Source organism: Hyperolius riggenbachi, chromosome 9, assembly GCF_040937935.1.
Source record: "Hyperolius riggenbachi isolate aHypRig1 chromosome 9, aHypRig1.pri, whole genome shotgun sequence".
Classification (NCBI taxonomy): Eukaryota; Metazoa; Chordata; class Amphibia; order Anura; family Hyperoliidae; genus Hyperolius; species Hyperolius riggenbachi.
The window spans coordinates 41,069,995-41,092,722 of record NC_090654.1 but is presented as its reverse complement, the minus strand read 5'-3'; the positions used below and the strand labels follow the sequence as shown (position 1 = coordinate 41,092,722).

Sequence of the window (22,728 nt, the reverse complement as noted above, 5' to 3'; positions counted from 1 at the left end):
GGTGCCAGCGCAGCAAGCAGGGCTGTGGAGTCGGAGCAATTTTGGGTACCTGGAGTCGGATTTTTGTGCCAAATCCACAGCCCTGGTAAGTATTGACTTGAGGAGTCTGAGTCGAGGAGACGGAGCAATTTAGGGTACCTGGAGTCAGAGGTTTCATAAACTGAGGAGTCGGATGATTTTTGTACCTAATCCACAGCCCTGGCTGCAAGGCGAGAGTGCTATTCACTACGCTGCAGTGCTGCCCATATGTGAGAACTACACGAAGGACACAAGGCGCCCCCATCATGGCAGCACGCCTAGAGCAGCAGGAATCATGTTTCCAGAGAAGAGAAGACGCCGGCACTTACTTGTGATGCGAACGGCCCTGTCATTGCGCATGTCCTCAGTGTCCGGCTCATCCCAGTCCTCCAGGATGTTGTATTCCGGGTCATCGTCATCATCATCTAGATCTTAAACAAGAGGGTACATGTAAGAGATAGCATGGCGTGCATCACAAACCAGAGATGAAGCCAATCCCTCTCTGGAGCGAAGTATCTACATTTTTGAATTTTAAAACTCCCAGATTTACTTTAAAGTGAACCTCCGGACTAAAAATCTACTCAGCAGAACTGAAAAGGCTTGGTGTTTAATAGTTTCACAGCATCAGAACTTTATTTTTCTTACCAAAGCATCATTTTTAGCTGCATTTTTAGCTAAGCTCCACCCATCAAAGAAAAAAAGCCCGGGCGTTTTTATCCCTGATGCTGTGCAGGGCATGATGGGATTTCCTATGTTGTTATTCACATTGCCTAGCAACTGGGAGAGGTGCTCAGGGCACAGGACAGTTGGAACTGTGTCTCATACTCCCTGTCACCTCCTCCCAACCAAAAAGATGGCTGCCATCATGAAATCAAACATTTGTCTGTTCATTTAAAACAGTGTGAGTAATAGATTATATTACCTATCTATTTTAATTAACACAACTAATGTAACTTAATGACAGTATGTTTGTTTAGGCTGGAGTTCCTCTTTGAGGTGTAACTCTATTGTTATCAAAAGTACCTTTTCATCTCAATATGCAGCCAGCAAAAACTTTCTAAAATAGCCAGTAAGGGCAAATGTCACTTCTCTGCAAGGTTTCAAGTACCCAAAACACTCCCATGTTCCCATCTGCCTGAAGGTTTAAAGGAAACCTGAGATGAAAGGGTATAAAAGTTTTATACATACCTGGGGCTTCTTCCAGCACCCTCCACGCTGATCGCTCCCTCACCGTCCTCCTCCGCCTCCTGGATTGTCCGGTTGAAGCCCCGCTAGCTTCGCCAGTCGGGAGGCGGAGGACGGTGAGGGAGCAATCAGTGTGGAGGGAGCTGGAGGAAGCCTCAGGTATGTATAAACCTTTTATACCCCTCATTTCAGGTACACTTTAAAGTTTGTTGTAGAGCTGGAAGTACATTTTATCATCCCTAGACTTACTGAGGTCAAATGTTGCTTTTTCTGTACATTCAGAAAGGTATGAATAACACCTTTTCTGTTTTGCAACTCAACTCTGGAACCAATCAAGCAGACAGAATTTTTTTACATTAATTAGAAGCTCTCGTTATTGGTGTATGGACATTAGAAGGACATGAGGACCCGGAATACTATTTAAAAAATCTTAGCACGAGATGAATTGAGAAGAATGCTTCCTATTAAGCAATTGTGTAGTTTTAACCACTTAAGGACCGGGCTAATTTTCTGTGATCTGTGCTGGGTGGGCTCTTCAGCCCACAGCACAGATCAAGTTGCAAGCAGGGCGATCAGACTTCCCCCCCTTTTTTCCCCACTAGGGGGATGTCCTGCTGGGGGAGTCTGATTTAGCCTGCGAGCCGCGATTAGAGGCTCGCAGGCTGTTCACGGAGATACCCTCCGTGAACTGACAGTTTTCCATAGAAACCCACTTACGACCAGCCGCGCCTATTGGCGTTAGGTGGTCGTTAAGCGGTTAATATAACCTCTCCCAGAAATGTTCTTTAATAAAAAGGACCTGCTTGCGGGTTATACTCACCCTCATTTCCTACATCATCCTGCATGAGACTGCAAAGCCACTTCTTCCAGTCTTCATCTTCCGCTGTATTGTGGTCGTACATGTCTGGGGTGATGTCGGGGGCCTTGAGCTCGGCCTCCAGCCGCCCAATGGGCACATTCTTCAGTGGCCGCTTAGAACGAGTGCGGAAAGCGATAAGGCTCTCATCCAAGGACTAGGAGAAGAAGAGACGTCTGTCAACATCTGTTTTCAGACAGCATCATGTACATCACAAATGGACGATAGCTCACCTGAAAAGAGTCCATACTTGCAGAGCTCCGATCAAGTTCTTCATCCACTGCATTAAGTGTCTCTATGAAGGTGACATCATAGATGTGTTTGGTTTTAGGAGGTGGTGGTGGTGGACCCATAGGTATGGACTCCGTGCCAGAAGGAAAAGCACTCTGAGAAGTCATAAGATGAGAACATTACTAACATCTCACTGGCGTAAGTAGAATCTTTAGCAATGCCAGCAATGAGATTACCTGTGCGGTCTCTTCTTCCTGTATCTCAGCCACATACTGCAGTCTGGGGCGCTTGTGTCCACGAGGTGAAGATGCGGTGCTCTCCACATCACTCTCTAGTAGACTCTAATAAGTGAAGAGACCAACAGTGTCAATTCTGAACTCCAATGACAGGTATACTTACCAGCATCCACACAAAGCTCTAATAATGTTAGTTTCAGGTGGAATGGTCTTTTAGAACAGGGCTTCCCAACCCTGTCCCTCAAGTACCACCAACAGTGCAGGTTTTGTGGAAATCCACAGAGGCTGTTAATCAGCTCTGCTGAGACACTAATTATCTCACATGTGAATGTTTGTGGTTTTCTGGAGAACTTGCATGGTTGGTGGTACTTGAGGACTCAGGACCGGGTTGGAAAGCCATGTTTTAAAACACCTTTAGACATTTTCTTGACAGCATACAGGTCATATTTGGAAAGTTGACACACAGGTTCATCACTTCCCATACCAATACCTACCTCTTCAGCCGTCTCATCCTCTTCCTCCTCCTCAGGCCGATATTCCTCATCAGACGAGTCTTCTTCTTCCAGTTGGATGTCCACAAACTGGGGTGCCTGGAAGAGACAGAAGTGGGTAGAACGTTAGAGGAGTTTGCAGGACAAGCTTTACAGTACCGTCTGTGTCCAACGTAACTATCCAGAAGAACATAGAACTTTGAACACCAAAACAACGATTCTTCAAATCTGATCAGAGGAATCTACTGCTGCCACACATCTGCACACCGATTTCCAACAGATTTCAGCATGAACTCTATTGCTTTCTAATAATGAAAGCAAAAAGTAATGTTTAACAATGATCATAGACTTCCTAGTAACCCAGAAAAGAGTATAGCACCCTCATGTAGCCAAAATAAAAATCCATTTAAAAAAAACAAACAATAATAATAATATACCGGTAGTTATTAATCCCTTTCTAAATCCAGCCGCCTCTCCCATAGATACAAAACAGAAATACTTGTGAAAAAAAAAATACATACATAGGGACTTAGGTATTCGTTATTTTAACAAGTATGTCATGAGGGTATATTACTATTATTTTAGCAAATAAGGGTTTGTAATAATTGATAGGGTACAAAAAACACAAAACAGAAAAATACACCTCTATTTGCAAAGAACGTGTGTGTGTGTGTGTGTGTGTGTGTGTGTGTGTGTGTGTGTGTGTGTGTGTGTGTGTGTGTGTGTGTGTGTGTGTGTGTGTGTGTGTGTGTGTGTGTGTGTGTGTGTGTGTGTGTGTGTGTGTGTGTGTGTGTGTGTGTGTGTGTGTGTGTGTGTGTGTGTGTGTGTGTGTATATATATATATGCTGTACATTGTACTAGAAACATAGTTTAAATGTTGTGTTAGCGGGGACAAACGGGCTAATAAAATGTGTGGGTTTTATCTACGGTAGCATTGTTTATTTTAAAGTGGACCTGAACTCTTGCACAAGAAAATATTGAGAAATGCACCCTATACGTATTTATAGAGTTTAACCTGTCTAATTACTCCTCATCTATGTCTAATCAATAGTTGTAATTTGATCTCTCCCCTGTGTCACATGACTGCCACAGCAGAGATGGCAGATAAGCTCATTTGCAATCACAGCCTGTTAACAATATGTCTGCTTCCATGAATCAGGAAGTAGAAACAGTGCTGATATTTTTTAGGATTTGTATCAGCTTTAACAAAAATGTTTTTTGTTTAATTTCTGTAGTAGTATTGACGGTTATACACGTCAATACAAAACATGCTGTGAACACTATTGACGTGCATACACGTCAATACTCTCCTGCACTGTATACTAGACCCTTGCTTGACACATTTTGGAGAGTTACAGGTGAAAAAAAAGGTTATGAAAATTAATTGGATCACTTTTTGCACAGAAATCCTAAGAAATTGAATGCCAGGGAGGTTAAAGGTTATTATGCTGTTGTTCTGAGTTCAGGTCCGCTTTGAAACTATAGGGGATGGAATTGGAGAAATAGTGTATTTTTTTCCCTATTAAATGCATAGAAAATAATTAAAAAACAAGTATCACCCGCAAAAAGCCTAATTAGGGGGCCAAAAAAAACCAAGATAGATTATTTAGGTGTGATAAACAGTGAGAAAGTTATGGCCAAATGAATGGGAGGAGTGCTGACAGGCGAAAATGGCTCTTGGTGGGAAAAGCCAAAATAGCCTGGGGGTGAAGCGGATAAATGTAATTCTAAGGGAGACAGGGAGCCAGCAAAGGGACTTGCGCAGAGGAGAGGGGGAGTAGTGCATGAGGCTGACTGCTGCCTTCATAAATAGGTTGCAGGGGTCGGAGTCTGGTCTCAGGAAGCAATTCCAGGTATAGCAGCAAAGCCGTGAGAAAAAAAGAAGTGGGGATAACATATGGACGTGGGAAGGACAGTGTTTCCAGAATTGGCAGCACAGTAGTATTCAGGAAAGAGGAGTATGAGGAGTGAATTATGGAAAACATAGGAGGACTGTATTTGCAGTGCCAGCTGCACAGCAGTGAGAACAGATAAGGGAAAGGAGGAGGTAACACATGAAAGAAGCGGGGAGGACAGGGTCTTCATAGTGCAGCATCGAGGAGAAACAGGCATACTTGGCACTCCATGTACTCAAAAGAAAAAAAGAGGTGTGGCTTATACCAGGAATCACCTGACTTACAGGAGTACTGTGGGGGGGGGGGGGGGGGGGGGGTAAGGGAAAAAAGTTGAACTGCTGGAGGTGTTTTTGTTTGTTTTTAAGTAAAAATGCTATCCCCCCCCCCCCCCCCCCCCCCCCCTCAGCCAATCAGGGCGATCCTCTCTCATAGGCTTCAGCCTACGAGAGGGTATCGCGATCGGAACCTCTCCAGGGGACAGCCGAGTGACACGGCTGACCCCGGTACATCGCTGCAGTAGATCGCAGCGCTGTACAATGTAAATAGATGGCGGTTTCGCCATCCAACAGTCTCCTAGCGGTGACTGCCACTGGTAGACTGACGGAGCTCTTGCGGGCATGCGTGCGCGATCCCCTGTACAACCCTGCCCCAGGACTTGCAGTCCTGGGGCTGCCACCTTCCCGACGCCTATCAGCGTTAGACGTCAGGAAGGGGTTAAACTGGCTGCCAAAATGTTGTGCATGTCCAATGTAAATATTGACAAGTTTAAAGAAACACAGCAAATACTTGGCACTCCGCACTACTCACCTGCAGTTTGCTACTCTTCTTGATTGGAGAGAGGTTCCACGTAGGGATTACCTGATTTAGATAGGCACACATTACATACAACATGGTTGTGTTAAAAAAAAAATGGCACGGCACATTTACAGTTGAATAACACTCCAAATTCATTTTTGCTCTAAAACATTAAACACAATAAAAAAATGAATATATAAAACAACTAGGTCATTTAAATGCATTATTACACCTAACTGAAGTGGCCAGCAAACATTGCAGGACAAATTATCAGAGAGACGTAATTAAGTAGTTAAGAGCAAACAAAGAAGAAAAAGTTCTCAGCTTCCTCCCTGGATGCAGCAGAAATGTTTCTACCTAGTTTACACAGCCTAGTATACTTCAAACACAATCTGGTAATACCAATTAGCAGCTAAATGAGTGAATAGCTTGAGTGTTAACCCTCCATGTACCTCTGAAACCACTCAAATGGTTTTAGCTGTTGATGTTATGCTATGTTTAATGCTTTAGAGCATAACTTAAATTTGAGTGTAATCCTACTTTAATAAATGGGGCAGTAATACTCACCACTCCCTTCTCTACCACCTCTTTCAGCTTAGACCGTGTCATTTTTGGCTCCTGGGAAACAAAAACGGAGGAAATGCAGTGAAAACTATGGATAGACTGCTTGTATCCATACATTCATACAAGATATAAAGGTGTGTGTATTACACACTGTTATAAAGGAATATGAGGCACCACAAAAGCCATGTTACTTACAAATGGTGGGAGACCTTCTGTCTCAGTAATAGCTGCTTTCATCATGGCCACGACATGTTCATTGGTGATGACTTCCTGCACACACACAGAATATCTTTCTTTATATTGAGTATCTTTCTTTATATCCACCTCTTCTAACCAGATTTCTACACATCCCTCTAGCCAACCCCATTCAACAAAAACCACCCTCCCACCTGGGTACATAATCCACCTGATACATGCTCACCCCTTCCCTCCTCTCACATGACCCACCCAAGACCTGCACATCCCTCCTACGGTCCTACCGCTTCTACAACACCCAAGAAATAACCTACAAATTCCCCAGCACAACCCACCCGAGATCTGTACATCCCTCCTACCGCTTCTACAACACCCAAGAAATAACCTACACATCCCCTGCACAACCCGAGACCTGCACATCCCACTTCTACAACACCCAACAGATGACCTATACAGCCCCTGCACATCCCACAGTTTTACTCTGGCTCCTACACAATCCACCCAGTAACCATGTGCTCCACAACAGGTTCCTACATCACGTATCTCATACATCCCAATTCCCCAGTACCTCTGTAACACACCTAATATACCTCTTTCACAGCTCATACATAAAACCCCTTTTCCTCCAAAGCCCATCCACAACTCCAACAAAATGTCCATCTAAAACGCACTTGGTTACTTTGTAAGAATGTTATTCTACTGGAAATTGGGCAGCAGCTCAGCTACTCACGTGCAGAATGTTGCGGACATTCACCACAGTGAGGTTATGTTGCTTGGCTCCGTCCTCCAGAGCTCGGTCCAGTTCTTGGTCCAAGTCACAGGACACTGAAGCTTCATCTGCGTCAATCTTGTTCTCTTTCTTCTTCTTCCCTGGAAGCTTTTTTTTTCTTTTATCATCTGAGTGTGGCTCATCTGTCAGTAGCACAGGACATAATGGAAGTCACCAATATGTGAAGCATCAGACACAGAACGTGGACAACATTTTTTGGTACCCGTCCATGAAAAAAAGAACTAACTGAAATAACTCAAAACTGACTAAATTGAATTCCATCATTGCTTATTTAATTCCAAAAGTACCCCTGAACCAGGGACAAACCTAGTGAAGGAAGACCATGGTGGACAAGATTACAGTTTGGTGAGTTTCCTAGCACTGCTTGATGTACTCACCACTCTTGGTGACTGCCGTCCGAGAGGTTTGTTCTCTCCACTTACCCCGCCCACCGCATGATATTGCTCCCAAACTGCTCCCCCCCCCCCCCCCCAATATGAGAACAAACACATCACTAGCCTACAGGCTAGTGACATCTGGACAGCCTCACCTCTGCAATGTCACCCAAAGGATCAGGTGCCGATCTCCATCAGGCGGAATGCCTCATGTGTGTACAAGGCTTTAAACCTACCGATTACAGAAGAGTAGAGCTACCTGGCTTCAGCTGCACAGTGCGACAATGAGGTCAGTGACTGCAGACACTTACCCAGTGTAATATAAAGCTCTGAATCATCTTCACGTTCGTCCTCCTCACACGTACTGACTTTAGGTTTTCCACTGTTCCCTGGTGGCTGACGGTCTGCTGCAATCACAATAGGTTAGATTCCCACAAACGAAGGCTAAAGACAATACTGCTGGTTCTTATAGCACTTACCGTCCACTTTGTCTGTGTTCTTGTCATGCTTCTGCACAGCTGGCAGCTCTGAATCTGGCTGGGTGATCTTGCTGTAGACTTGAGCCCCACCAGAACCAACAGCCAACCTTCTACCATCTTCTGACTCACAAACACCCTCAGGCTGGGCAAGACCCGACTCTGACTGATTTTGGACTTTGCACTGGTGAGCAGAAGATTTGGCCTGGGGTTTTAGATGCTTCCTTTCAGTTTTCTGAGATTTAAAATGAGATCTCACATTACTGCTGTCAGGAGATGTAGTGTTTGATCTCAAATGACTGGTGTCAGTTCTGGGAACAGACTGGGATGTAGATGTTGATTGATTAGCATCAGTTCTCGGAGCAGACTGGGATGGAGGTATTGACTGACAGGCTTCAGTTCTGGGAGCAGACTGGGATAAAAGTGGCGTTTGACTGGCGTTAGTTCTTGATGCAGACCTGTATGGAGGTCTCTGCTCGTGGTTTTCAGCTTTTGGAGTAGAATGGCATGGGTAACTTTGCGAATTTGTGTCAGCTCTTGGAGGAGATGTAGCAGTGGTTATCTGCAAAGACTGGATTGGTGGTTTTGATTGACTAAGGTCAACTTTCAGACAAAGTGGATTCAAAACCCTTGACTGACTGATATTACTTGTAATAACAGTCGGCATATGGTGCTTCTGCTCAGGAGAGGAACCTGCTCTCCCAAAAGTCTTCTGGTTGCTGTGGCCAGAGGTTCCACCACCTACAGAACTCTGTACAGTCTGCGTATTATGGGAATGTTGGTTGGCCGGTGGTTGCCGCTTGTGGTCTGAAGGTTCGGCCCCAGCAAGCGTTTCATTATGCACAAGAGGAGGAGGTTCGGGTCTTGATGCCCTCTGCATGCATACAGTAGGACCAGTCCTTGGTCCTGATTGGTCAGCAACTGCAGCACCCCTAACACAGGCTAGAACAGTCTTAGACGTCCTCTGAACAGGAGGTTCCGACCTGGGAGGCGTTGGTACCGGAGCTACAAGCACATGTTTTCCCGTGTTAGTTACTCTGTGTGAGATTTGCTTGGTTTCATCACCGACTACTTTTGGTAGTACGGTGGTACTGTCAGACTTGGCTGCTTTCTGGGCCATGATGGGATCAGTAGATCTGAAAAGTGAATGGGATGACATCTGTGTCTCATCACTGATTATCCCCTGTGCCCCTTTTCCAGATACTTTCTCCATCAGCACTGAGGTCTATGTGAACGTGTACCATGAGTATAAGGTAAAGTCCTCTCCAGGTTGGGAGAACGTAGGATGCTTCATCCTAGGGCAGAGGAGAGACAGGTATCATTAACAGCACTAAACATTAAGGCTAGAAACCCACTAGGAGAGCTTTTCTGAGCGCTTTGTGATTTGAAAAGCTCTAGCTAATGTAATGCTATGGGTGTGATCCCACTTGAGTGATGTGATTTTATAAAAATCCCCCATAGCATTACATTACCAAGAGCTTTTTCAAATCACTCATGCCTACAAAGCGCTCCCAGTGGGTTTCTGGCCTAACATCTAAGTCAACACTGCAGAGAGCCAAAAGATCCTACATGTCATTTGGTTCATACAACATCTGGCAAAACATGTACACTGGAGCTGGAAACAACTAAGCTATACAAGTGAAGTACAAAAAAGCCAACCAAATAAATACAGGTTTTTAAGTCATACCTAAAGATCCAGCCAGGGAACACATACATCCTCTCAGAGTTTAATACTTATCTGCTCCGACGTAATCGGGACTCAGGTGCTGCTCCGCCCCCTCCTCAGGAAACCATTTGCGGCCATGTTTCCTACATCTGCCAAAGCTCTTTGGAAACCTCCGCCTGCATTGTCATGGCCCGCCCCCAGCTCAGCAGCCACCAATTAAGCCGTGGCTGTCAAGCTGGAGGTGGGCCGCGGAAACGCAGATGGGGGTAGCCAGAGCATTGGTAGAAATGCGACGGAAAAGAAGGCACCACGGCCGCAATTCAAGGGGGGGGGGGGGGGAGGCTATTACCTGCCAGGATGATTTACATCAGATCAGGTAAGTATTTAACACAGAGGCCCCTCCCCCGAGTTCTATATCATTAGGACAGAGCCTGGCATGATAGATCTGACTGGTTCCAGCCTTGCTGAAGCAATCTGAAATCATCACTGGTCCTACACCATATGTTACAGTTGGTGCAAGACACTGTGGGTTGGGTGCTTCTCTAGATCTGATTCTAACCATTGTGCTGGGTACACACTAAAAGATTTTCTAGCCGATTTACTGTGTCAGATCGATTATTTCCAACATGTCCGATTTGCTTTCTGATCGATTTCCTATTAAAGTGAGCGGAAATCGATTGGAAAATGCTCGGTCGATCGGAAAGCAGATCGGACATGTTGGAAATAATCGATCTGACAGTAAATCGGCCAGAAAATCTCATAGTTTGTACCCAGCATTAGACAACTAGAAAATTGGACTCATCAGAGAAGATGACCTTACTCTAATCTTCTACAGTCCAATTACTGTGGTCCTTAGTAAACCTCAGGCCGACTCTTCTTTACTTCTCACTGATGAAGAGCTTTGTTGTGGCTTTGCGGGACTTCAGCCCTGCCTGCATGAACCTGTTTTGAACTGTTCCTGCCACGCACTTCACCCCAGTCTCAGTGTGTCACTGTAGTTGAAGGTCACTTGATATCAGCATATGGTTCCCGAGTGACATTCAAATGAGTTTGCCATCACCCCTCTCAGAGTGGATTCATTTCCTCCCTCTACCAGGCTACAGTGCCTGACTGGTGCCTGTTGCCTGACTTTATTCTTGTGTACTGTAATCTTTAACATTTGAAAGAACAACTGTACTGAGAGGGATATGGAGGCTGCCATATGTATTTCCTTTTAAGCAATACCAGTTGCCTGGCTGTCCTGCTGATCCTCTGCAGCTAATACTTTCAGCCATAGACCCTGAACAAGCATGCAGCAGATCAGATGTTTCTCAGAACTGTCAAGATTGGTGGCATGCTTGTTTCTGGTCTGATTCATACACTACTGCAGCCAAATAGATCAGCAGGATTGCCAAGCAACTGGCATTGTTTAAAAGGAAATAAATGTGGCATCCTCCATACACCTCTCACCTCTGGCTCCTTTTAAGGATAAATGCAAACTGACGCTCACTGTATCCTTGTGTCAGTAAAGCCAGGATGCGCCCTTCTTGTCACCTGTTTCAGCATGGAAAATAGCTATTTTTAAATCCCCAATTACCGCTTAGACCTATTAACAGCAGTATTTTGCCACCAGTTTTTAATACTTTTCCTCATTAAATAATTGATTTAGGTGAGTACACACACTCGCAGCTCGCATATACACACAGTCATACTCAGAAAGAGAGAGAGAGCGAGAGCCAGACACACACAGTGAGAGAGAGAGAGAGAGAGAGAGAGAGAGAGAGAGAGCGAGAGCCAGACACACACAGTGAGAGAGAGAGAGAGAGAGAGAGAGAGAGAGAGAGAGCGAGAGCCAGACACACACAGTGAGAGAGAGAGAGAGAGAGAGAGAGAGAGAGAGAGAGAGAGAGAGTCATACTGAGAGAGAGAGACAGTCATACTGAGAGAGGGGGAGAGAGAGAGAGAGAGAGAGAGAGCGCGAGAGAGAGAGAGAGAGACAGTCATACTGAGAGAGGGAGAGAGAGAAAGAGAGCGAGAGGGAGAGCGAGAGAGAGAGAGAGTCATACTGAGAGAGAGAGACAGTCATACTGAGAGAGGGAGAGAGAGAGAGAGAGACAGACAGAGACAGACACAGAGTCATACTCAGAAAGAGAGAGAGACAGAAACACACGAATGTAAGCCTCGGTTAGTTATGCATGGTCTTGGTCATGTGACAGTTTTATAATTGGAACAGAATACAGATGAGCAGGAAAGATCAACGAGGTGCTGTTATTTCCGAGTTGATGCAATTTTTTTTGTCATTTTTATGCAAATGTATGCAGCTTGGCATAGGTCCAAATATAGTAGCTGATGATTTTGACTAGTCCAATTCCAAGCTGCATACATTTGCATACAATTAACATAAATCAGATTGCAAGCATCTCTCTGACATCCCTCGAGCAGATTGGAGCAGCCACATCTCCTGGAAAGCATCTAGCAAGAGCCGAGAGGCTGGAGATGACCTCTGCAACATCTTCTCTCTCTGCCAGAACCTGGGTGACAATAAGATACCATCACCTGCATATTTCTATGGATTTATACTGAACAAACACCTTCTGCAGCACTTTACAGAGTACATAGTCACGTCACTGACTGTCCTCAGAAGAACCCCACAATGTAATCCCTGTCACAGTCTAGTATGCGTACGAATGCAAGCGTCGCCGGTGAGTTGGGCGCGGGGTGAGCCAAATGACGGCTCTCCCTGCTGCCGCAAAACTCCCGGTTGTCACAACTCAGAGGGAGATATAAGTCGGGGTCCAGCACCCGCCAGAGCCCCAAATCACCCTTACACGCCCTGCGCACAGCATTATATTGCTGCTATGGGGCGCCTAGTATCAACGCTGAGCACCGAAACAACCTGCTTCATCTAGTATACCTACCATATTATCATGCATCTATATAGCACTGACATCTTCTGCAGCACTTTACAGAGTCATGACACTGACCTATTACTGACTCAGATATAATACCTGGCCCATTTCCACCAGCAGTTGAACTGTGTGCTCAGCAAGCAGTTGCCAGGCCGCAGCAAGCAGTTGCCAGGCCGCAGCAAGCAGTTGCCAGGCCGCAGCAAGAAGTTGCCAGGCCGCAGCAAGCAGTTGCCAGGCCGCAGCAAGCAGTTGCCAGGCCGCAGCAAGCAGTTGCCAGGCCGCAGCAAGCAGTTGCCAGGCCGCAGCAAGCAGTTGCCAGGCCGCAGCAAGTATTAGCCAGGCAGCAGCAAGCAGTTGCCAGGCCGCACCAAGCAGCTGTGAGAGTTTGAGAGGTTTTTCACTGCCTATCAACTGCCCGTGGAAAAAAGCCCTAAGAAATTCAGAGACATCAAATTAATCATACCTGCTATAAGTGACAGGTAGAACAAATAATATTTTAACCTCTTACACAATTCAGGCCACTGCAGCTTTAAGGGCTTGCCGCAGGGCCGTACAACTCAGCACACAAATGATTACCCCCCTTTTTTTCTGCCCACCTTTCTGCTGGTGGGCTCAGTGGGCTGTGCTCATTGCTGTAATGTTCATTTTTTGTTTGTTTTTCCTAAATAAATGTCGCTATTTTTTATTTATAATTCTCCCCTCCCTCTCTCCACCAGCCAATCACAGCGATCGACTCTCAGACAGCAGCCTATGAGAGCCGATCGCTCTCTGAACCTCCCAGGGGGACAGCCGAGTGTCACAGCTGTCCCCAGTACAGTGCTGCTGTGGATCGCAGTGCTGTACACAGTAAATAGACGGCGGTTTCGCCATCTAACAGCCTGTCAGCGGTGATCGCCGCTGGCAGACTGATGACGGAGCAGAGCTCCATCATAGAAGTGGGGATGCGCAATCGCCTGCAATCTCCGCCCTCAAGACTTAACGCTAAATGGCATTACGCAGACCTGGGGAGCCGCCCCATTCACGCCAATTGGCGTGAGGCGTTCGGCAAGCAGTTAAGGGGCAAATGTACATCTTATGTGTACAAATGTTATAGGTTACCGTTTTCCGTCACAGGGACCCTTTGAGGCTCCCCGGCCACCTGTCTGCTGGGTAGAGATATTAAACGACATGCTACTTTTCAATGGAAATGATATGCAGCTTCGAATTGGGCTTCCTGCTGATTTGGATTGGCCCAGTTCCAGGTTGCACATTATTTACATTAAATTTGCATGTGAGTCGGAAAAAATGGAGCATCTTATTTACCATCTCTACTCCTGGAGCCATTCTTCCTTCTCGCTATCAGGTTTCTAAGGCAACAGCAATACCCAGAAGCCAATAGGGAAGTCCTGCTGCTGCCCTCTCTGCTGAAGTGTGGTTGGCTACAGCAGCGGGTATCACTGTGTTTCTGCAGACACCAGGGAAGATTTATCACTGCATGTTTAACACACAACGATAGCCCCCAGCAACCAATTAGATGGTAGCTGTTACATGAAACAAGCAATATGATTGGTTACTCTGAGCAACAGCTGTAGTTTTGCTTCACTCTTCTACTTGCGCTTGTCTTGATATATCTGCCACGTTGCTCTGCAGGGCGGGAGTGGGCAAACATTTGCTGCTGCAGACCGCATTTCTCTTCTCCCTCTGCAGTGCGCAACAATAGGTTTAAAGGACAACTGAGAGGTATATGGAGGCTGCCATATTTATTTCCTTTTAAACAATACCAGTTGCCTGGCAGCCCTGCTGGTCTATTTGGCTGCAGTAGTGACTGAATCAAACCAGAAACAAACATGCAGCTTATCTTGTCAGATCTGACAATAACGTCAAAAACACCAGAACTGCTGCATGCTTGTTCAGGGGCTATGGCTAAAAGTATTAGAGACAGAATCAGCAGGACAACCAGGCAACTGGTATTGCTTAAAAGGAAATAAATATGGCAGCCTCCATATCCCTCTCGCTTCAGTTGTCCTTTAACTCACCCAGTCATACATTCCAGCAGCGATCTCCATGGCCAAGGCTCAATTTCAAACAGACTTCATTTATCACTTTCTGGGGAAAAAAAATCCAGGTTGCAACACGCTTCGGAGGAAGCAGCCAGCTTCATCAGGCAAAAAGAGAGCATCTTAGCTGAGACTCCAGTGTGCTGGGCGCCATTTTTTTTTTTATTATTCATACTTTTTCCCAGAGGTGCCCTGTACACTGGAGTCCCAGCTAAGATACTCCCATTTTGCCTGGTGAAGCATTGCGGTTTTTTCCTTACAAGTGATTACCAGAAAGAGGATCGAGGCCGTGCGCAAGCTGTGCAGGTACAACTGTGTCTGCACAGTAAGGCGGAGCCACTCATGCATGGGGGCAGCATGGCCATGCTCGTGCCTAAAGAGGGGTGTGGCCTTAATCTTCCAGAGGATCCTGGCAAGCGGCATCCAGAGACTTGCCTTTCCCAAAACGCTGCAGTGATCCCTGCCATAGACACAAGTGTGATCCCTGCCATAGACACAACTTTTGCTGATTGACCCCGAGTACAATAAACCAAATAACAGCCTAGTATAATAAACCTAATAGATTTTCTAAAACAGGTTCTGTATGAACTAAACCATGCATCAAAACTGGTGTCGCAGCAAAATGGGGACATGGCAACAGCAGATTGCAGGTAGGGCATATAAGAGTCATACTAAAAGTATTTTTAAGGACAAATGAAGTGAAAGGGTATGGAGGCTGCCATAATTATTTCCTTTTAAACAATACCAGTTGCCTGTCTGTCCTGCTGATCCTCTGCCTCTAATACTTTTAGCCATAGACCCGGAACAAGCATGCAGCACATCAGGTGTTTCTGACATTGTCAGATCTGACAAGATTAGCTGCATGCTTGTTTCTGGTGTGATTCAGACACAACCGCAGCCAAATAGATCAGCATGACAGCCAGGCAGCTGGAATAGTTTAAAGGGAAATAAATATGGCCGCCTCCATATTCTTCTCGCTTCAGTTGTCCTTTAACCTCCTGGGCGTTACGCCGCTCAGGAGATTGTGTAGCCTCATAGTCCCCCAGGTGAAACCTATTAGACCAAATGCGATCAGAACCGATTAGCTAGCACTAGGCTAGCCAGAATAGGTGGTCGGCCGGCCTTATATTGCCCAGAATTCCCCCGATCCAGCCACTTATACATTACCCAGCCTGGCTCCAGCGATCGCCGCAGCCTCCCGCACACCTCCGCTCTTCTCTATGGGGACGATCGTACATGACGTCATGCACAGTCCCGATCCTCCCCATAGAGAAGAGAAGAGCTGTGCGGGAGGCTGCGGCGATCGCTGGATAATGTATAAGCAGCGGGATCAGGGGATTCTGGGCAATCGGGGGGGTGCACCTAGTGCTAGCTAATATGTTTACATTTAATCTACGGTAATAGGTTTCAACTGGGGGACTCCTGAGGCTATTAAGACCCTGTCCTCAAGGCCCACCAACAGTACATGTTTTGCAGGAAACAACAAACATGCACAGGTGGGTCAATCAGTGCCTCAGCAGACGTGATTACCTGTGTGGATATCTACAAAACATGCACTGTTGGTGGGCCTTGAGGACAGGGACACTGCTTTAAAGGATACCACAGCCAAAGGACTCTGGTTAATCCAGCATATGTTGTGGTATAAGTAGATACCACACTTACCGGCGTCGTCCGTTCCTCCCTGTCACCCCTGCCGCGTACGCTCCACTGTACTGCAGTACATGATGTGGAGACATGCTGGCTGGAACGCGGGTGCGAGCCTGCCTGTTACATCACTGAGCACGGGCGAGCAAAATGGACATACTGCACATGCGTAGTGCTGCATTTCTGCACTGAGATGCCTGGGACTGCGAGCTGACTGGGGTCTGGTGTAGGAGAGCAGCGGGTGATGGAGAGGAACAGAAGGCACAGTTAGTATCTACTTATACCACACCACCCACAACATATGCTGGATTAACAAGACCTGAAGAGAGAAATACATGGAGGCTGCCATATTTATTTATTTTTAAACAAGAGCAGTTGCCAGACAGCCCTGCTGGTCTATTTGGCTGCAGTGGTGCCTGAACCACAAAAACTGAAACAAGCATGCAGCTAATCTTGTCAGATTTCTGTCATAAAACAGCTGATCTGCTGCATGCTTGTTCCGGGTCTATGGCTAAATGTATTAGAGGCAGAGGACCAGCAGGACAGCCAGGGAACTGGTATTGTTTAAAAGGAAATAAAATAAATAAAAAATAAATATGGTGCCTCCATACACCTCACTTCAGGTTCCCTTTAAGAAAACAATTCATGCAAATCCTAATCTTATGCATTGATATGCAAATAATACTAACAGCAGGCAGATATAAATGATATGTCTTTATCTGAAGGACAGGAAGATTACAGTGATATCCACATAACAACAAGGAGAAAGCAATGTCCAACAAATATCAAATGACAAGCTATTTTCAACAATAAACATTATTAGACAGAGTACCACCACCAAACATAAGAGAAGCCCCCAAATAGCAATATTTAGCATGCTTCCAATGTCACAAAAATACAGGCCCCCTAAATAGCAATATACAATACAATAATGCAAAATGGCTCCAAAACAATAAGGCAGAGCCCCACCTCGCTCCAAACAGGCACAGTGCCCCCCAAATAAGTTACCCAATGCACCTTAAAGTCCACCCCAAAAAACAATTGGGCAGAAGCCCCCCCCAACATTGGTGCTCAATAAGGCACAATGGCTCCAAGACAATAAGGCAGAGCCCCGCCCCCTCCAAACAGGCAGAGTGCCCCCCAAATAAGTTACTCAATGCCCCTTAAAGTCCTCCCCATATAGAATTTGGGCAGAAGGCCCACCAAGCATTGGTGCTCAGTGGCTCCTTCAAATAATTAAAAAAAATGAAAGACATCGTACTCACTGCCAGGAAACCTGTCTCCCACAGAAGAAGCAGCACCAATCCTCCTGGCCAGAACTACGACCCACCATGAGCTGGTCTCTAATCCATATGCCAACCATAAGCGCTGGCAGAGCAATAAGGAACAATATTTCCAGCCAGGAAGATCAGATCAGTACTGGCATTGTGAGGGACTCAGAGGCAAGCTAGGCCCTAGTCTAGTTTAGGAGACCTAGCAGGACACCTCATAGGTAAATTTCACTAAGGTGAATGGATGGATGGATGGCACCCTCTCGAACGCTAGGTTTCAGATAAAGTAGTAAACTACACCCATACTATTCGGCCAATCACAATGCCTAGTGCTGTAGATGGTGCTGTGATTGGTGAACTGTTTCCTATGAGGTTTCCTGCTGGGTCCCTAAACGAGACTATTGCTGCCAGCTGTTTCCAGAGAGTATGTTCGTCTTTTCTGCAGGAATCCTGAACATCACAGCACAGTTGCCGCCTGCAGTCCACAACTAGTACTTTTAAAAGTGTTCAGGAGCCATTAAAACAAGGCTCTGTGGGCCGCATTTGGCCTATGGCCTCTAGTATGGAAACCAATGGTCTGATGGCACATATACATGCTCAAGACATCTACTGGCCGAATCAACAATTAGTAGATCAGGTTGGCAGCACTTATTAAAATTGTTCTACTGTTAAGCCCAATCTACACGATACGATTCTTTTTGCAATTCGATTACGATCCTATTTACAATCCGATTAAATCCGACATGTCCGATCGGGATTCGATTTGCCATTGCAAAACAATGACAAATCGAATTGAATCGAATCCCGGTCGGACATGTCGGATTTAATCGGATCGTAAATAGAATCGCACAAAGAATCGTATTGTGTAGATGGGGCTTAAAACCATCCAGTTGAGAAACAATCAAAGATCAGATCATTCTCTTCCCAGGAGAGAGTGGCCACCTAATGCTTGTCCACATTGCCAGGCATTCGTCTGCGTATACATAGCTTTAGGCCCCTTTCACCCTTTTTTTGTGCGACAGGACAGGTTGCTGTAAGGGCCTGTACACACTGCAATCGCAAGCCTTCATGAGAATAGAGAAAGCGCATCGCACCAGTGTGTACAGGTCCTCACGATTTTCATGATTTTTAAAAAGACCTTGCGATTAAAGTGTAACTGTCGGGCATAAAATAAAAAAATCAATTCTTTATTTTTATCTGGTAAACAATACAGATGCTAACCAGGCAATCCAAAAGTTAAAATCTCTATTACTTTACTTGTTTATAAATGATCATTCCCCAGTTTACCTGACTCTTATTTGGTACGTTGCCACACAAAGAAAGTTGCAGGGCATGCTGGGTTGTCTTTTTTTTTTTGCTTCTTTATTTCCCCTCAGACTTAACTAATGTACAGAAGCAAAAAAAAAGACAACCCAGAATGCCCTGCAACTTCCTTTGAGTGGCAACGTACCAAATAAGAGTCAGGTAAACTGGGGAATGATCATTTATAAACAAGAAAAGTAATAGAGATTTTAACTTTTGGATTGCCTGGTTAGCATCCTTATTACTTGTTTACCAGATAAAAAGCAAGAAATGATTTTTGATTTTATGCCCGACAGTTACACTTTAAAAAACGCATGCAGTTTGAAAAATGAAGCAGTGTGTACAGGCCAATAGTGTGAAAGGGCCTTTAGGATTCACGCAGTATTGCTGCATGTGAACACACTAACCATATGGGCCGATTCAAAATACAGCGATTAGAGGGTGATTCCCGCGCTTTTTAAACCGCTAGTACAATAATAACTATATGGCAGACGACTGCGGGCGTTTCGCGATTAGCAGCAATCGCAAACATGTTACATGCAGAATTTTGCCGCAATTCTGGAGCGATCACAGTACAGTGCTTAAAGCAGTAAAATCAACCGCGCAAAATGGTAGCGCTAAGTGCTACCGGTTTGCCAATTTCAAGTGTGAATGGGCCCTAACGTTGTATGAACACGCTCACATGCAGCAACATGCTGTAACGGACAATGTTATTCTAATACAACCGCTACAGCATGGATAGGATATGTATTAACACGCATGTTACATAGCAGTTTGTCATGCTATGAAAAATGATGTGCAAAAAATTAATATTGCAGAATGTGCATTATACTGCTGCACAAGATGCAGAGCGTGAATTTGAACTTGACCTTCAACTTTTCATTTGAATGGGCAGAGCCCCTCTCAAAAGGTCCCTTTCCCATGTGTGTGCTGCTTGCAACCTGGGAGGTAGTGTCATGTATAGCAATGCATGGCACTTGTGTAGCTCTACGATGGGATGCAGATCAAATTCTTTATAACAAATGGGATTACACAGCGTTGTGTGCAAAAATGCATGCAACCACAAGCTGCGTTATCATGCATTAGTGGAAACTTCAAATGCACTCCTGGATATCAGAAGTGCATAGACAGAACTTCTGTCTATGTACTTCTGATATCCGTGCAAATCGCACACAGGGCTGGTGTACACCAGAGCGGTTCTGGAGCGTTTTTAAAAACACTTGGGGATAGAAAACCGCTTGGGTATTAAAAAAAAAAACGCTTGGGTAATGTATTTCAATGGGCTCGTGCACACCAGAGCGGTTCATTTATTCCACAAACGCAAACCCGGGGGCTGCAGCATTTTTTAGATTTGTGAGGCGTTTCTGCCTTAATGTTAAAGTATAGGAAAGTGGAAAAACGCTCTGAAAAATGCTAGATCAGAGCGGTTTTCCAGGCGTTTTTGTTACAGAAACTGTTCAGTAACAGCTTTACTGTAACAATATTTGAAATCTGCTACACAAAACACTATGCATGTTTAGAAAACCTCTCTAAGGGTCTGTTCACATCTAAAACCGCAAAGTTTTGAGGGAGTGATTTTTCCGCGATAAATGCGGAAAAATCATTGGACACTGCAGCGGTTTGGGAGCAATCGCGATTAGCTGTGCTATGCACGCTAATCGCAATTGTTAACCGCAAATCACCTGCAAACCGCTGCATGTAACACATTTGAGGTTAACGCTAACCGCGAGAGTGAGAACACTGCCATAGTGTTACACGTGCAAGCGTTTTTTAAAAACCGCTAGCGGGTTTGTCTTGAGCGGGAATCATGCGATTCCCGCTCAAATGAGAACAGACCCTAAACATGCCTAGAATCCCTCTGCTTCAAAAACCTCTAGCGTTAGCAGATCTGCTAAAGGATTTTGGTGTGCACTGGCCCACAGTGTGTGTAAGAAATCACAACATGCAACACACAAGCGAGGAAGTAGAAAACTTAGTTGCGACCACTAATTTGTAAGAAATAGGGGCTCCAACAGGAATACTATCCATATCACCAAGCGAATAGATTAAGTAAAGCTGCACCAAGCACTATGATCAAAGACTGTGGGTGAGGGTCCTGGTATGCAATTTTATTATTTATTTATAGTGTTTCTCGCTGGGTACAAGTACTCACAGGAAGAGAGATTGTGAAAATCTGCAGTCAAAACAATCATTCCACAATCTATCTTTCATCATCAGGAGTGGCGTGATGCGAACGATGGGACGTGATAAACAATTGCTCAAACAATTATTCTGTCCATTAATTTTGAACAATCGTTTCCGATGTGATCCATCATGGCCGTCTTTCAAAACAATCATCCTGATTCATCAACTCTCTCTAACTGTCCAAATTTTTTGTAAACACACCATGAAATTTCAAAACACACCATGCAATTTCAGCTTGACGGGTCAAACCAATCATTTCCAACCAACTTCCGATCAATTTTGTACAGAAGTGATCAGAAAAATCGATCAAAAAGAAAAAAAAAAGAAAAAGGGAGGACCAGAGATCAGATCGGACCTATCTGAAAGTATCGCTTTGACCCATTGAACAGACAGGCAATTGCATGGTGTGCACCAGGCACATTTGTGGTCACAACCAATTTGCCAGAAGCAGGAAGTGGATGGGGGTCCCCCCTCCGGAGTAGTGCTTTTTAGCACAGCTATATTTGGGTGCAGTTGGCGCCACGATAGACTATAATGGGAATCAGTCTATAGCAGCGCTCAGTAAGTAACGTTGGCGCCGTCAGAAGACGGAGCCGAAGTTGCTTAAAAAAAACACAATAATTCGGCCTCCAGCAATCGCTGGAAGCTGAATTATATCATTCCCCCGCTATCCATGGCGGCCCCTGACTTGTGCAGCTGCAGGATCAGCCATATAACGGCAGTATCCTGCGCCCAAGTCTACCGGCGCAGATTTCAAATGTACGCCCCCCCCTCAACTGGACTAGCTCGGAAGACGTTAGCACCTCAGAAAGCAATGATAACATCTATAGAGAGATAGGGCAGCACGGTGGCGTAGTGGTTTGTGCTCACACCTTGCACCACTGGGTCCCCATTAGAATCCCAGCCAGGGCACTATCTGCAAGGAGTTTGTATGTTCTCCCCGTGCAATAACAATACTATTTGTATGTGTTTGCATGTTCTCCCCGTGCAATAACAATAATAAATAGATCAGCCCTGGCTTCTGCACTAATGCATCCAAATGCAATGTAAGCCACGCCCCCTGCAGGACTGCGCTATGGGAATAAGCACTCGTGCAGTAACGATGAGAGGGTCCCCTATGTTACCCCCACCATGCATACAGACACCACACACAATGCACCGCGCGGAGGGGGCGGACACCAGGCACTACAGGCCTCTGCCAGGGGAACAGGGAGAGAGGTGAAAATAACACAACACACCGGACACAGGCAGTTGTCTTCGTTTCCCGCTATCAGGTGGCCGCCATCTTCTCACCGGAATCATCATCACGCCTCCCGGGCCCGCCTTTCCGCCAAACCACGCCCCCGCCTGTGCACGGCTGCGCGCGCGTTCCCGCCTCATCCAAGCCACGCCACGCTCCGAATCGCGGTCACGCGCTCGCGATTAGGTCACGTGACCGTCTCTGTGCAGTGTGCAGTGTACTGTCTTCTCGTAATAATCCATACTATAGCTCCCAGCTGTCCCTCTTTTGGAGGGACAGTCCCTCTTTGGGAGCCCTGTACCTCAGTCCCGCTTTCCTCCTCATTTATCCCTCTTTTACGGCTTTGTCCCTCTTTTTATGTAAATATATATATTTATCCACTAAAAAAAAT

At 45.6% G+C, this 22,728-nt stretch overlaps 1 protein-coding gene across 2 annotated transcripts in view; it reads right to left on the bottom strand.

Annotated features, from left to right (window-relative positions):
• LOC137532263 (GON-4-like protein) overlaps nucleotides 1–22,442 on the bottom strand; it is a 72,853-nt gene extending 50,411 nt beyond the window's left edge. Inside the window, exons 1-12 of one of the 2 annotated variants that reach the window (XM_068252581.1) lie at nucleotides 22,336–22,442; nucleotides 8,110–9,401; nucleotides 7,942–8,037; nucleotides 7,197–7,378; nucleotides 6,467–6,541; nucleotides 6,275–6,325; nucleotides 5,720–5,770; nucleotides 3,021–3,116; nucleotides 2,527–2,631; nucleotides 2,293–2,445; nucleotides 2,024–2,216; nucleotides 348–449 (exon numbers count right to left, since the gene is read on the bottom strand). In XM_068252581.1, the coding sequence (XP_068108682.1) occupies nucleotides 348–449; nucleotides 2,024–2,216; nucleotides 2,293–2,445; nucleotides 2,527–2,631; nucleotides 3,021–3,116; nucleotides 5,720–5,770; nucleotides 6,275–6,325; nucleotides 6,467–6,541; nucleotides 7,197–7,378; nucleotides 7,942–8,037; nucleotides 8,110–9,319 (2,314 nt within the window). In that variant the 5' untranslated portion in view covers nucleotides 9,320–9,401; nucleotides 22,336–22,442. The remainder of the gene's footprint in view (nucleotides 1–347; nucleotides 450–2,023; nucleotides 2,217–2,292; nucleotides 2,446–2,526; nucleotides 2,632–3,020; nucleotides 3,117–5,719; nucleotides 5,771–6,274; nucleotides 6,326–6,466; nucleotides 6,542–7,196; nucleotides 7,379–7,941; nucleotides 8,038–8,109; nucleotides 9,402–22,335) is intronic. The other variant, XM_068252582.1, reaches the window with a different exon arrangement.
• Nucleotides 22,443–22,728: the final 286 nt, after the last annotated feature.